A 15,880-nucleotide genomic window follows, 5' to 3' on the forward strand; every position below is an offset into this window, starting at 1 on the left:
AGAGTGAGCTGTGACAGGAAGTCAGGAGAATGAGAGACGACTGTGAGATGTACTCTTTTAGAGAGTGAGCTGTGACAGTAAGTTCTAAAACGTTCCATATGAAGCAAGCTTCCTAGGGTGTTCAGAATCAATCTTTTTTCTTCTTCAGACCATGATAAATGCTCTTATATAGGCCTGTCCTTATGTCAAAACTTATTTTCCACGAATAAACAGAAAACAAGACAGACAGAAATTTTCGGTTTAGATTTCAGGTAAAGACAGATGGTGTAAAACTCAAGAATTTGAACTTCAGGATTCTAAGAGAAAAATTCTTTCCCTTTACAGTGTGGGATGTCAGCTCACCTTCTGTCTCTGCTGAAACTGGGGTATTTGTTCCCCTGTGGGGGACTGTCCTCCGCTGGCTGCCAGCTCCTCCTCTACCTCCCTCAGCCACCCAGTAAGTTCCTCATACGTAGACTGGAACTTGGTGGCCAGCTGCCGGGCTTGCTCTAAGGTTCTGAGAGCCTTGGAGCTAGTGACTGTGATGTCTGCATAGCGAGTCTTTATGCCATCCAGCTTCTCTTGAATGAGCAATACCTCTTCACCTGTGGGAGACAGCACACAGTTTATTCGTGTCTAATAGGCTACAAGGGAGCCCTTTTAACCTCTCTTTATTCAAGTCAGAGCTTAACTTTTATGGACGCTCTCTCCCTGTGGCAGTGACTTCACCTAGCGTCCCACACCAAGGGAAGTGGGAAAGAAACCTTCAATCAATAAAAGAAATGACTTCTGAGATTATTAGGATCTGAGTTTGACTGCAGGTTTTTCTAGACACTTTCGGCATCTTTCAGTAAATGCTGGTATTCAACATATTGGAGGGCAGGGAGAGTTTTCATCTATAACCAGATCTGAGACAATATAGTGTTTCAATAAAAGATTTAGCAGGAAATAGAAACCCAAGCCCCAATCACCAGGAAGCACATGATAATACAATCAGTGAGTATTACACCCCTCCCATCTACAAAGAGAAGTGGCTAGTGCAGAGTGCTGATTAATGTATGACCAGGCGCTAAGAGATGCACTTTTGAAAGTACCTGTGGTTTGTTTCAGAAGAGCCTGACCGTTTTTAATAGCTTGATCTACATTCTTCTTTCTGTTAACAATTTCTTCATTTAAAGCCTGAAAGGAAAGAACACCATTAATCCTAAAACTATGACACAACAAAGTGGAAGAAATGTGAGACCCTTAAGAGACCAAATTTAAAATAAGGAGATGAATATCAGTTTAAACATGAGATATTTGATTCCTTCGTTTTCTCTTTGGTTACCCCTTTAATTACTCAAAACAATGAAATCAGATACTTATAGGCAAGCCTTCCTTTGATGAGAAGAGATTTAGGACTTAATCCACTTTACTAACCTATTGGTACAAACCTGAACCCAAGAAAGGCAGAAGCAGAATTCAGCAAAAATGTCTACTATGTCCAAAACAAAGGATAAGGCATAAAGTTCAAAAAAAGAAAATCAGCAATAACAGGCCAACTTAAATTAGAATCCTAGTTAAAAATTCTCAATATCTGAAGTCAATGAAGTAGAAGAATCTACCATTTCCAAAGAAATTCCATAAAAACAAAACAAAAAGGGCAAATTGTTCTTTCTACTAAGATGACCCAGAATGCCTGCACTTCGAGCATATAAATTCTAGAAACATTTAAAAAGTTACCACTATATGATCAAATGCTGAGCACTGTTAAGTAATCTGGTTTTCTTAAAGTTTTGGGCATCCCTGATGGCTCAGATGGTAAAGAATCTGCTTGCAATGCAGGAGGCCTGGGTTTGATCCCTGGGTCAGGAAGATCCCCTGGAGGAGGAAATGGCAACCCACTCTAGTATTCTTGCCTGGAGAATTCTATCGACAGAGGAGTCTGGCAGGCTACAGGCCATGGGGTTGCAGAGCGTTGGACATGACTGAGTGACTAACACTTTGTTAAAGTACATACTCCTCTGCATAACTGCTCAAGTGGTAGCTGAATGATACATTCCAGAGTGATGTAAAACATGAGCTGGAATTGAGATGGCCCCTGATTACACTCTGGATCACCTTCTAGAATTAATGATTCAGTTTGTTAAGTATAAGTATTTCCATGGACTCATCAAAAAATAGATTAGTCCTTAGCAATAAGTCTATAACTAAGCACTTGTGTATAAAATAAATTTGAAATGTCTGGAATAAAAAAAAAGGGGGGAGAGAGAGAGAGAAATGAAGACAAACATGAATTAAAATGACAAAATAACTCAGTAACATAACCAATAAGAATGGAAAGCATGAATACCAGGTGGTCAGCATGCTGCTTCTCGAGGACATCCTGTCTGTAATCCTTTACGAACACTGAACTGAGCTTGTCCTCAACCTCGGCCAGCCAGTTGAGCACCTCCACCTCATCCTCCCCGAAAAGCCTAGCATTAGACAGGGCTTGTTCAAGCAGGGCTGCTTTCCGACAGCACCGGTCTTGAATCTCATTGAATCGGGCCTGCAACGAGTCTAGCCTTTCTGACAGCACAGCCTGCTCTGCAGGACTCGTCAGGGAGGAGAGGGACTGCCCAACTGTGACTGCCTGGTGCACATCTGCTGCATGGCTTTCTATTTCTTCCTCCAGAGCCTGGAAATCCAGATGGAAAAAATGAATAACAGAAACAAAATAAATGAAAAGTAAACGTGAGACAATGAATCACAAATGATATAATAAATAGTACCTATGGAAGGGTAAAAATAACATAAAAACAGAAAACAAAAAGCTGTTTTTTCTGATGGTAGCCTATAAGTCCAATTCTGTTTTTACTTGAAGAATGTGACTAGTCCAATTAATAAGTGGAGCATATTTTAAGCTAAACTTATTTAAAAAAAAAAAACCAAAATACATCTCTTAGAATGCTGCAGGATGTTTTCTAGGATTTCTGGTTCCAGTTTTGTGTTTTCATTTACCATAACTACTTCCTACCTTGTGCCGAATGATCTGCTGCTGTATTTTAGCAGTCTGGGTGCCCACAGGTTCTGAGTTGGCGAGTTTTTTCTCTGTGACAGATAAGAAGTCAGAAATAGGCTCAGCTGTCTCATGGAATTGTTTGGCCAGAACCAGGATATCTTCCAGCTGTTTCTGCCTACACGAATATATAGAACAAGCTGCTCAGGCAAAAAGTCACATTAAAACTGTTAACAGTACTATATTCAGTAAAAGACCAGTCTTAACCAGGCACATTTGAAATATCAATAGCAAACAGAACACACAAGAAACAGCACTTTGCTGTTTTAAAGGCTTGCAGTACCTTATTTAGGTTCTGTCACGACCTCGAAAGATAGGCATCATTATGCCACTATTATAAAAAGAGAAAACCAAGCCTGAAGGCTTAAAGAAAGATCTGTCCAGGTCGCCCACAGGGTAGCAATGGTACAGTGAGAATTAGAATCAGACCTTCTACTCTTTCTCCTATGGGATGTAGCATGTGCATCCTCCATACATGTGACCAAAATAATGTTTAAAGGAGTAGAAAATCGATCAGTCTTCATTTCTCTTTTCCCTGTCACTGCTACCTTCACTTATGATGAAGAGAAAAGACAGCATTTGAAGAGCACAAGTAGACTAAGCTATGAACAAGAACTTCCTTCCTATCGCCCCTAAATCAGTCAGGCTTCTAGTAATTTCAAGCCTCAGAGCATAACTTTGAATTCTAACTTAAGGCAAAAAAAAAACCAAACCTCAAACTAGCTGAATTTGCTAAGGCAAATAGCACCCAAAATAACTATGTACTTTATAACTGGAATCTTGAATCTTAAATCTTATTTAACATAACATCCATACTAAGTGTGGATTTCAAATACCCTATAGATTAAAATCAGCCAACTACAAAGGAGAGGGGAAGCCTGAATGCTGAAGGCAGCCTAATAAACAAAAGATACAAAAACAACCATAGAACTATATTAGCACACAGAATAATAATCAAAGGCCATAACGATGACTCTGGACCATTAAGATCAGACTAAGCGCTATGTTATCTGAAAAGGGCCTGGGTGATGGGAAGTACTTATATTTCAGTAAATCTTTACTAAACATCTGCTTTGTGTCAGGTCCTATGCTGGGTACTCTGGACAAACATATTAATAATAAATGATTTAATATAAAGACCTGCCATTTGAATTATCTGGAAATGTGATGCTTGAGTGTAAAGAAAAATGTATTTCTAGATGCTATTTTTAAATGTCAACATAAAGTACAGAATTTCCTTTCTTAGTTTATGTCAACCTTCAAACTACATCTTCAATCAATACAACTAAAACATAAAATATAATCTTAAATAAATTGCTTGGTGGTTTATTTTCATTGGTTAATGACCTGCTTAAAGATTTTATTCTTTGTGCTTTAAACTTTTAAAAACATTTTTATATTTTATATTGGAGTACTCTGATTAATAAAATTAATGTTAGTTTTATTAGTGTTTCAGGTTTACAGCAAAGTGATTCAGTTATACATATACATGTGTCTATTTTTTTCCAAATTTTAAATTTAAAAAATTTAATTCTTAAAGAACTGTCCTGGCCTGTTAGATCTTTCTGACTCATCTATGATTCCAGGATCTGAAAATCTGAAGAAATCACTGTAACAGGATTTGGGGTAGAAAAGAGAAGAGCTAAAATAATTTGGAGGCATCAAAAATACAATATTGAAAAACCTAAACAGAATTCTTTACGATGCCTTAACAAATGATGCTGCTCTTGGTATTTCTCTTTAAAACACTGGTCCAGAAACTGTGTTCGGAACATGGAAGCAAGCAGGGTAGAAGGAAAGATTCATAAATAGATACATTAGGAACAATCATGACTTTAGTGAGCTTAAGGACCTAGGAGGTAAGCACATAAAATAATGACCATAACACAAGGTACACATGAAGAGTTAGGGCAGTTAAGAGGAAGATGAAACTATTCTATGCTTGGGAATAAAGAAAAGCTTCATAAAAGCAGGGGAGATGAACAAAAGTCTTTCACAGAAGATGGAACACCATCAGCAAAGACAGAACTCGGAAACTGACCGAAGACACTGAAGAACCGAACATGGGTTACTCTGACCGTAAAGAATGAGAACAGCAGAAACTAGAAGACTCTCGAGAGTCCCTTGGACCGCAAGGAGATCCAACCAGTCCATCCTAAAGGACATCAGTCCTGGGTGTTCATTGGAAGGACTGATGTTGAAGCTGAAACTCCAATACTTTGGCCACCTCATGCGAAGAGCTGACTCACTGGAAAAGACCCTGATGCTGGGAAAGATTGAGGGCAGGAGGAGAAGGAGACGACAGAGGATGAGATGGCTGGATGGTATCACCGACTCGATGGACATGGGTTTGGGTAGGCTCCGGGAATTGGTGATGGACAGGGAGGCCTGGCATGCTGTGGTTCATGGGGTCGCAAAGAGTCGGACACAACTGAGTGACTGAACTGAACTGAAGAAAGGTGGGTTAGGGCCTCCTTTGAATGGTGCGCTAATGAGACTATTTTATAGGCAACAGGCAGTCATTAGATGTCTCTGACTGTGCAGAGGGAAGGCCTGAGGGGAAACAGCAGTAGAGTGGTTATGGTTAGCTAGTTAGGAGGCTGCCCTCAGGTGAGCTACCTCATGGGAATGAGCCCAAGTGAGAGTTCGTAAGTCATGAACTGAGGCAAGTGAGTTGGAATCAGAGAAATGGACTGAGAGGAAAGATACTGTAGACATAAAATAGACAGAATTTAGTATCCTGATAGATATGGGACACAAAGCAGGGGAGGGAAAAAATGATAAAAAGAAAATGAGGCTGAGGTTTTAAATCCAGGTAGCTGGAGGGTCAATGGTACTATTTACTGGAAATGGATGGAAAGAGAGAAGAAAAAAAGCAGTGCAATTTGGAAATGAAAGTAAGTTGAATTCTTTGTTTCTCCTACTAACATGGGCAAGTAAATACTTCGTAGCTCAGATGAGAAACAAGCCAGCCATGAACAGGTAAAGAGACTGAAAAGGGGGTTACCTCTAGACTACCCATAGCTACCTAAATAATAAGTGATCAACTCTATGACTCTCATACTCATTTCTGATTCATTATCATTTACTTTTAAAACTGGGAACAGTACCAGCTGAAAGTAAAGACCCAGTGTGACTTATTAAGCTCAAGTGACACTGGACGAACTGATAGCTATGGAAACAGAGAGGAAGCACCTCCGTGGAGGAGAGAAGTACACTGCCTGCCTGCAGCTTTTGGTGAAGACAGTCCATGCAACTCTTGAAGGCTCATTTAATAGAACCACAGGCTAGCTCCTAGATCCCTTAATACTGGGATAAGTTAACAGAAAAGAAACATGATACTTTTCAATTCCAAGAATCAGAAACATTACTGATAAATATTAATGGGGAAAAAAGAGAAATCTGTTTCCAAAACTCAGAAAATTACTTGGCTGGATTGTAGGAGTCCACGTCTATCATTTGGAAGCATGATATGATGATATTGCAACTGAGCACCACCACAGAGCAATGAGTCTCCCAGCTCTTAGAAACTGAAGGAAGAGCTGAGGCTCATTTCCTGAGAGTCACTCTGGTTATGCGGATTATCTCTAAAAACTTATCCCTCTTCAAGATAAAAGCTGTTAAGCACCTCTGGAGCTCCATGAGCGTCATCCAGGGGCTTTTACAGCATCTCAGTGACACGAGTCAAAAACCGTCTCTGACTTCTCTCTCAAAAACCCCTTGGCTTTACCTGGCTGTTGCCTTGCTGAGTAGTCCAGTCCATCTACTTTCAAGACTCTCCAGCTGTCCAGTGATCTTCTCTCTATCAGCCAGCTCAGCTGACTGTGCTATTCTGCCTCCTTCTGCTTGAAGCATGTCTACTGTGGCCTTTCGATCATCTAGTAGCCTCTGGAGCAACTGATGTACATGTTTAAAGAGAATGAAAAATGATAACATAGGGTCACTTTAAAATCCGAAACAAGGAAAACATACAAAATCCAAAAACCTCACCTCACCGAGCCCTAAGTTTAATTGAACAGGGAAGTTTGTTTTTTTTTTTCCTCAACCTGAGGCAAAAACATGAGATATAATTCCTACCACTCATATAAACTTTTCCTACACTCAGGTTTTTAAATGGAGCAGTGACTGTCATTATGTGACTGAAAAGGAATTTAATTTGAACCAAGAGACAAAGGCACTGAAGTGGAAATTAAACCAAGGGGGCGGGGAACCAGAGAGAACCTTATACATGATATACAACATTATTTAGAATATTGCCGACCCTAAAAACACTCAAAATCTTTTAAGATAAAGTGGTGACAAACACTGAAACAGGATAAGTGAACAAGCAAAACTGCTCAGTTCAACATATGGCATGGTAAACTAGGAGATTACAAAGGTGATGAAAATCAATTTCCATCTTTCTTTTCTGGATCACACAAGGTAGGTTAGGATTCTACTACACTCCTAACTGTGCTCCTGAAACCATAAGCAAATTGTGTTGTCTGTCATGCCCTTCGGCTGTTACAGTTCACTGCCCCAACGTTCTCACTTACCTTCTGTTCTTGGATCTGGGCTTTCACCACTTTATACTCAGCAGATGGAGGCTTCTGATTGGCTATGAGCTCCTCAGTGTCTGCCAACCAGCTGAGCAATGGCTCCAAGGCATCTTGGAACTTCCCACAATGCAACAAAGCCTCTTGCAGTTGTGCGATTCTTTGTGCAACCTGTTTCACAGATACGGAGGAGAAAGGGGAGAGTTCTGAAATGACTTCTCATCCCTTTTCGTAACTCCAGGTTGGAACTACTAAAGTTTTATTTGCATTCAGGTGCCATGGAAACCTGAAATTGCCATATCTTTTTTCTATGCCCTCCGTTCACTCACCTTTTTATTTAGTGTGTTCCACCGAGCGTTGATTTCTTCCATGTCATGTTCCAAACCCTGTACATCACAGTTTTTTCCGGCACTCTGAATCAAGCCCTGGCCAAGTCCGTTCACCTGTTGCAGTTTCATCTGCAGAGGATCCACCTGTTCTTTCTGAAACATCTAGATAATTGTAAGCCAAAGAAGATTTAATCTATAGGCATGACAGTGACTGGTTATTCTTGGGGGAGGCATGCTTTAACAAAGGAGGGCTAGCGGGTAACAAAATAAAACAAGCCACTTGTAGAGGAAGTATCAAATAAGAATGTGGTTTCACATTTCAAAACATTCTCCTATGGACAAACAATTACTAAGAGTTATGGCACTACTTAGGCATTTAAACCATGACTCATGGTTTGTTTCTGTTGTTAATTTTTTAATGCAAAAAGCTCTTGAGAATAAAGAAGCATCAGCCTCAAGATACCATGAAAGTGTGATGCATTATCAATCCTAAATGGGAAGGGTGATACCAAATGACTAGTACTTAAGATTAAAAATACCCTGGGGAATAGCTTTAACCAACCATGATACATGCAATGCTTTTCTCTGACTAGGACTAATAATTAACCAAAACACATTAATGGTGTGAAGAATCCCAACCTCATAGCTTAATACCCCTGTGGCCATTTAATTCCATTCTGTTCCAAGGCCACAGACCACAAACAGCCAATAATCTTGAAGTAGTATTCCTCTGATTACAAAGGGAAGTGGGCCAGTATTATAGGGAGATGTCCTTAACAACTTCGGACATATTTTAAGCAAGACTCAGATATACATAAAATATTTCAAAAACAGTGATACTATATATCCACGTTTACCATGAAACAATGGAATTTTATAACGGTAAACAAGTGTAACAAGCAATGTGAGTGTTTCTTTCTAATGCAGTCAAGGTCCATTATTACTTAGAAATTTATAAAAGGAAACAGAGAGAACAGTACTTCTCCATTCCAATGGTATTAAGGGAAAAAAATGAAATAAATATTTGTCCCTAAGATCAGATTTCTCTCAATTGTTGGAGGATAAAATCGGCCACATTCCACTAGTCTAGATTTATTTCCATTCATTTTTCTTCCACATAAAGTTCCTTCAAGCTCAGGGAGACAGGGGAATCAATGAAAGCTGAAGAATGCAAGAGGACAAAAATAAATGCAAAAGAAAATTATAAGTTTGGGTAAGACTAATTTGGGCCTATGTGAGACCACAGATCACACTAGGATTAGGAAACTGATTCTAGAAAGAATGGTCTGTGGCTGAACAAGTGAGTCACAAGGAGGAAAGGCCCCAGGGAACACTGAGAAAGGAAGGTTAGAAAGGTAATTACCAGTGGGCTTCGTTTTATACTACAATTTGATTACACCATATTTTGTTAGGCAACTCTACATAGCAGTTCAACTAAGTTACTCCAATAACATGGTTCCTGGAGAAAGCAAGTGCTATGATTCCACTTGGTATTAAACGTGCTTTCACTGAAGAACAATCAGAGCAGAGGGGAAAAACCAACATGGCTGTGGGAGGGGCTGGAAAGGTGAAGGGAGCAGAAATGCCTGAAGTACAGAGGGAAGGTGTCCAGTCCACACCGAAGAGCCTCCATTTACCCAGCAATCAAGTCCTGTCTCATGCTGTGACTGATACGTAATTTTTCCTGTGTCGTCCAATATGGCAGCCAACAGTTACGTGTGGCTAGTTAACTAGAAATTCAGTTCCTCCACCCCACTAGCCTCATTTCATGGGGTCAAAGGCCATGTGTGGCTAAGGGTCTAATGTACTGGGCAACAGAGAATACCTCCATCTTGGCAAGAAGCTCTACTGGTATCAGTGTAAATCATACAGAAAAGTAAAAACATAATTTAAGTAGCTTGATAATCTCTTCCATATAATAGAGCCAATTCTTTTCTTAAAATTTGGATTTACTTTGCTCGTGAACATTTCACATAACGTATTTGAGATTTCTTCAGTTCCCATGTCCACTCTATGGATTGACAGGGAATGGGTATTTGCATTTTTTTTTCCCCAGAAGTTTAAAAATATATGAAAATGCCTCTATATACTAGTACTCTTTAAATATTTATAGTGAACACAAGTGAACAGAATGTTAAAGAAAATAAATCTGAAAACACTTGCTCCTTTCTCTTAATTCCCAAATAAAGCTGTTTTGCAAAACTTGTGCTTTTAGATGTATTAAAATTCCTACTCCTTAGTATTTCGTGGCACATGGACTGGGCCGTGTTACTAACCAGTGCTGGCAGACATTTCCCAGAGCAGAACACTAGTAAAAATTATTGCATGGCTGTAAGATGCAACAGGGACATAAAACAGAAAATTTCCCAAAGAACTTCTTAAAACACTTTTACCTATAGTAATACCACATTCTCCCAGCTTTCATCCTGACTGATCCTTTTTTGATATCCTTCGCGCACTTCTCTTTCTCTTCTAGATCTCCAAATGTTAGCCTTAGAGGGGCAGAGATAAGGGTAGGATGCCAGTCCTGAGCCCTTTTCTCAATCTACACTCCCCTAAAGGCAATTCTACCCATTCCTATGGCATTCCTTACCATAATAAACGCTTATTACTCTAAAAATTATATATATATATTGAATTTCAAATCTAAATATCCAACTATTTTCCTTAATATTGCCATACACCATTCCAAAGTTGAACAGTAAACCTGCTAATTTCCTCTCCCCCAACGCTGCTCTTCCCTGAGCAATTCTCTACTGGCCCCACTGTGAGCCTAGCTGACACCATCTCGGGCCCTTAGAGTTTCTCCTGTCCTTCTGCTGACCCCACCGAGGACTGTACTGTACAGTAAATCACTTCTCCGTTGTCAAGGGCTTTGTAGATAATAGATACTGTTTAATAATCATCAGGACCAGGTAGCCCCTATGCTCTGTTAGTCCCCAAACAATGAAAAGCTTTGCTGATGTATATTCGTAGTCTCATAGAGCAGAACCCATTCATAAATCTTGCCTTAGGAATGCAAGTCCTTTTCCCAAGCACCAGCCCCCACCCTCTAGGTTAACTGCAGAACTGTCCCAGTTGCCCCCATGATGCTGGAGTGCAGCTGCAAATGCATCTGGGTTTTAGTCTGCCTGATGCTACCCTGAGAGTAAGTTGCTGTTGTTTGGTTGCTCAGTTGTGTCTGACCCTCTTGTGACCCCATGCACTGTAGCCCACCAGGCTACTCTGTCCATGGGATTTTCCAGGCAAGAATACTGGAGTGGGCAGTCATTTCCTTCTTGAGGGGATCCTCCCGACTCACATCTCCTGCTTCGGCAGGCGGATTCTTAACTGCTGAGACACCAGGGAAGCCTGAGAGTAAGTTACTCCATAATAAACAGATCCATTGATTATATGGAGCTGCCTGCCTTCTTTTTTTGGTCTCAAAATGCCTTCTCAGTTCAATAGGTACTTTTTGTTTCCTCCACCCTCCAACATCCATCCACCCATCCACTCAATGATGCAAATCAGAACCTAGAAGCCATCCTTGATAACTTCCCCTCACTACCCCCCAACATGAAAACCATTATCAGGTCTTACTGATTCTGCCCCTAAACTATGTCTCAGATCCATCCAACTGTCTTCAAATCCACTGACTCCATCCAAGCCACCCAGACAACTGTAACTGGGCAGGCCTCTCTCCTTGATCCCCTACGATCCATCCTAAACATAGTAGCCAGTGTGATTTTTTAAAGTTGCAAATCATTCTGTTTTCTGAATTCCATGTCAATTATAATATAAACTATCAAAATATGACAAAAGAAATCTGAAATTTATAAACCCAAATAATGTTGAAAATTTTTTTTGTCAATGTGAACCAGCTTTCTCTATCTTTAAGCTGAGTCATCCTTAAAAAATGTAAACAAAATAATTTCACCCCCCTACTTCAATCTTTCAATACTTGCCTATGGCTTTTAAGGTAGAGATCCTTGAGGATTTCTTTCTCAGCCCCTGCATCATCTGGCCCCTTCCTACCTTTCTAGGTTCACTGCAAGACACTCTTCTGGAAACCCTGCTTACTGTGGTCCGGTCACTTGGCTCTCTTTTGGTTTTAACATGGCAAGCTCTTTCCAGTTTCCATTTCCTTTGTCCAGAATGCTCTTTGACTAAGTAACTTCTATTTATCCTTCAGGTTATAGTTTTAAAACTGTTTCCTTGACACGACAACTGAAATTAAATACCCCTAATGTTTCTAATCATAACTTTTTTTATTCAAAGCATTTGCCACTATTTATAACCATATATGGAGAAGGCAATGGCACCCTTCTCCAGTACTCGTCTGGAAAATCCCATGGACGGAGGAGCCTGGTGGGCTGCAGTCCATAGGGTCGCTAAGAGTCGGACACGACTGAGCAACTTCACTTTCACTTTTCACCTTCATGCATTGGAGAAGGAAATGGCAACCCACTCTAGTGTTCTTGCCTGGAGAATCCCAGGGACAGGGGAGCCTGGTGGGCTGCTGTCTATGGGGTTGCACAGAGTTGGACACGACTGAGGTGACTTAGCAGCAGCAGCAGCATAACCATATATTTGTATCATTTTTGCTTAAATTCTGCCTCCCCTGGGCTTCTCCAGTGGCTCAATGGCAGAGAATCTACCTGCAATGAAGGAGATGCTGGTTTGACCCCTGAGTCTGGAAGATTCCTTGGAGGAGGGCACAGCAACCCACTCTAGTATTCTTGCCTGGAGAATCCCATGGACAGAGGAGCCCAATGGGCTACAGTCCACAGGGTTGCAGAGTCAGACAGGACTGTAGCAACTTAACACGCTTGCTGCCTCCCCTGCTACGCTGTAAGTTCCACAAGAGCAGGGACCATGCCAACTCTATTTACTGCAGAAGCTCCAGTACCCAGCACAGAGTACTGGGTACACGATCAGTAGTTATCCAGTAAATGGATGAATCCTTGTAGAGAAACAGTGTTAGAGAAAGCAAATAAATCCATAAAAGTTCTGTTGACTGGCTGAGGATTCAAGTGTTGAACCGAGATTGTGAGGCTCCCCAATTTTTGCTTAAAAACTTCGTTGGCAAATTCTTAATTTTATAGGACCACTATTTTATACAAATGGTTGTTTTCTTCATTGAACCAGTGACTGGAAATAAGTCTAAGGAAGTCTACACATGAGAAGAAGGCTTAAAAAACCACAGATTGCTCTTAGAAGACGTAGGATCCCACTATGGAAATAGCAAACGAGTTCTGGCTTTTCTTTCTTTTACCAAACCTGGTGATTGTGATTAGAATGGTTATATCTATTTTAACCATGTACACATGTGAACATTATACATACACACAAAGAGGATCTAAAGCAATTCATTCTAAATCACAGATTTTGCAGCTGGGCTATTATTTGTTTCTCCTGTCATTTTTACTAGCCAATATTTCATAAAATGACTACCTCATGTAGCTGCCAGACTACCAGAGATCCCAGAGACTGACTTAAGAGTTTCTCTGAATATTTTTCCTTTATGTAGATTTGACTGGCTCTTTATAATGAAATCGACTATTGCTGCAGGCTTTATACTAGAAATAGTCTGTGTAATCAAGAATGCTGGTGACTTTGCATAGGATGCTGGGATCTTGGTGTCAATCCCAAATTCAGTAAAACTGAGAAAAGTGGATCAAATCCATCAATCTGAAAGGTGATGCACTCTAATTTGATGGGGTGTTCCATTACAAAATAATTGTGAAGTCCAGGTGACACCACCGCCACACAGCTAAGTGGAAAACCTGTGGCAAAGTAGACGGCTTCTAGCCTGCCATCAAAATCATCTTTCCTTGCTGGCAGCTGCATGTTTAATTGGTCCTAGCTGACTAAGGCTTCCTTGAAAGGTTCTGCAATGGAGGTGAACCCAACTTTCTTGCAGCATCTATGGATAGTCAGGAGATTAACATTCATCCACTTGGTCAACAGGAATGCATACTACAGGGAAGGCACTGTTTTGGGTCCTGGAGATGGTGCAAAATTAAAACCACCTTGGCACTCAGGTACCACTGACTATATCTGATTAAACTTCTAACTCCTTCCCTCCTTCAGTTCAGTCACTCAGTCATGTCTGATTTCTTGCGACCCCATGAATCACAGTACGCCAGGCCTCCCTGTCCATCACCAACTCCTAGAGTTTACTCAAACTCACGTCCATCGAGTCAGTGATGCCATCCAGCCATCTCATCCTCTGTTACCCCCTTCTTCTCCTGCCCCCAATCCCTCTCAGCATCAGTCTTTTCCAATCAGTCAACTCTTCGCATGAGGTGGCCAAAGTATTGGAGTTTCAGCCTCAGCATCAGTCCTTCCAATGAACACCTGGGATGGTCTCCTTTAAGATGGACTGGTTGGATCTCCTTGTAGTCCAAGGGACTCGTAAGAGTCTTCTCCAGCACCACAGTTCAAAAGTATCAATTCTTCGGCGCTCAGCTTTCTTCACAGTCCAACTCTCACATCCATACATGACCACCGGAAAAACCATAGCCTTGACTAGACGGACTTTTGTTGGCAAAGTAATATCTCTGCTTTTCAATATACTATCTAGGTTGGTCATAATTTTCCTTCCCTTCTCTCCTTATCAGTGACCAAATGACACCAGGACAGTAAAGTGCAGAGAGCTCCCACTCTTGAAATCCTTTGATTACGAAACGCTAAAGGATAGGAATCTTGGGAATAGGGTTCACAACACTTTATGTTCTTTAACGTGAGGATTTCAAAATCTTGGAGCTATGAGACCTAGGAGCACATTAGCCCAATTTCCTAATTTCATAGAGTAAGAAACAAGAGGTCCAGGGAAAGAAAAGTGACTTGTTTCCGAACACAAAGACTGACAAGATTACTAAAATACCTTCTTCATAATCATTACCGTGCCTTTTTCAGGCTTTAAAAATACACATTTGTATTTAAAAACACACATTTGTATTTAAAAACTGCTATTCACACATCCATATATGGCTTTCACCCAACCTGCTTTGGTGAATTCTTTCAGTTAACCAACATTATCTATTTGAAAGGGGAAGCATATTGACAATGACTCAAATCTTCTGTGTTTGGTGCTTTGAATGGATGATCTCATTTTATCCTCACAGCCCTCTCAGGGTTCTTCTGCCTTAACAAATGAGGCAACTGGAGCCTCAGGAAATTTAACTGTCTCAGAGTGGTTAAAAGTATCCCAGGTCTCAATCCAAAGTGCATATATACTCTAGCTTCTACCTGACTGCAAACATCACCAATGAATAAGCAGCCTCTTGATTTAGGAAAGAACATGCTTACTGTAAATTTCAAAAGCAGAATCACCCTTTCCCGCTAATAATCTTTTCCAAAATTAAAGGCAAAACTGTTTACATCCCTGTTTTCCTTGAGCTTTGCTTATATACCAAATAGAAAAAGTTTAAATTATAAAGTCTTTCAGCAGATGAAAGACACATTTCCCCCATAAATTCAATAAAAAGACCAAAAAAGGCCAGAAAAACTCAGGCATTCATAAGAGAACCAAAGAATTATCTGTTCCCTTTCTAATCACCATCAAGTCACAGAACTTGCAAATCTCACTTTACTCTCCACATCCTGCCCTAACAAAATGAGCAACAATTACCTCATTTGAATTTAATCCATCAACTGCAGCCAGAGGCACTTTCCCATGCAGCACTGTGCCAGTCACCTCTTTTACTCCAAATGCTGGGGAATCAAGCTCCTCCTGGATCGGCATTCCAGCAAGGGAAGCCTCTTCTAGAATAGGAGTCCCTTCTGAGACAGGCACTGAGTCAGCATGGGGAGTATCTCCCAGGAAGGGTGCGCCAACAAGGAACACTTCTTCCACAGCTGGCACTGCAGCAGCTGCATCAGGAGGCTCCTCTGGGGTGAACACTTTAACAGCTGGGGTATCAGAGTCCTCTGGAGCAGACAGTGCAGCAGCTGGGGCTGCAAGCGCCTCTGGGGTGGGCACTGCACCAGCTGGGGTGGCAGACTGCTCTGGG

At 40.8% G+C, this 15,880-nt stretch overlaps 2 protein-coding genes across 11 annotated transcripts in view; both read right to left on the bottom strand.

Annotated features, from left to right (window-relative positions):
• MACF1 (microtubule actin crosslinking factor 1) overlaps nucleotides 1-15,880 on the bottom strand; it is a 336,445-nt gene that overhangs the window by 47,060 nt on the left and 273,505 nt on the right. For 5 of the 10 annotated variants that reach the window (XM_040231602.1, XM_040231601.1, XM_040231593.1 and 2 more), the window contains 7 exons: nucleotides 7,884-8,045; nucleotides 7,555-7,725; nucleotides 6,750-6,916; nucleotides 2,978-3,137; nucleotides 2,312-2,638; nucleotides 1,074-1,158; nucleotides 343-584 (listed from right to left, as the gene is read on the bottom strand). In XM_040231602.1, coding sequence (XP_040087536.1) covers nucleotides 343-584; nucleotides 1,074-1,158; nucleotides 2,312-2,638; nucleotides 2,978-3,137; nucleotides 6,750-6,916; nucleotides 7,555-7,725; nucleotides 7,884-8,045 — 1,314 coding nt within the window. The remainder of the gene's footprint in view (nucleotides 1-342; nucleotides 585-1,073; nucleotides 1,159-2,311; nucleotides 2,639-2,977; nucleotides 3,138-6,749; nucleotides 6,917-7,554; nucleotides 7,726-7,883; nucleotides 8,046-15,880) is intronic. The other 5 variants (XM_040231599.1, XM_040231600.1, XM_040231598.1 and 2 more) reach the window with 1 other exon arrangement.
• Nucleotides 14,417-15,880, bottom strand: part of KIAA0754 (KIAA0754 ortholog) — an 8,719-nt gene continuing 7,255 nt past the window's right edge. The window contains 1 exon segment of the mRNA XM_040229887.1: nucleotides 14,417-15,880. This exon segment is cut by the window's right edge and continues 9 nt beyond it. Coding sequence (XP_040085821.1) covers nucleotides 15,457-15,880 — 424 coding nt within the window. The 3' untranslated portion in view covers nucleotides 14,417-15,456.

The sequence above is a fragment of the Oryx dammah genome, unplaced genomic scaffold, assembly GCF_014754425.2.
Source record: "Oryx dammah isolate SB20612 unplaced genomic scaffold, SCBI_Odam_1.1 HiC_scaffold_28, whole genome shotgun sequence".
In the NCBI taxonomy this organism is placed as follows: domain Eukaryota; kingdom Metazoa; phylum Chordata; class Mammalia; order Artiodactyla; family Bovidae; genus Oryx; species Oryx dammah.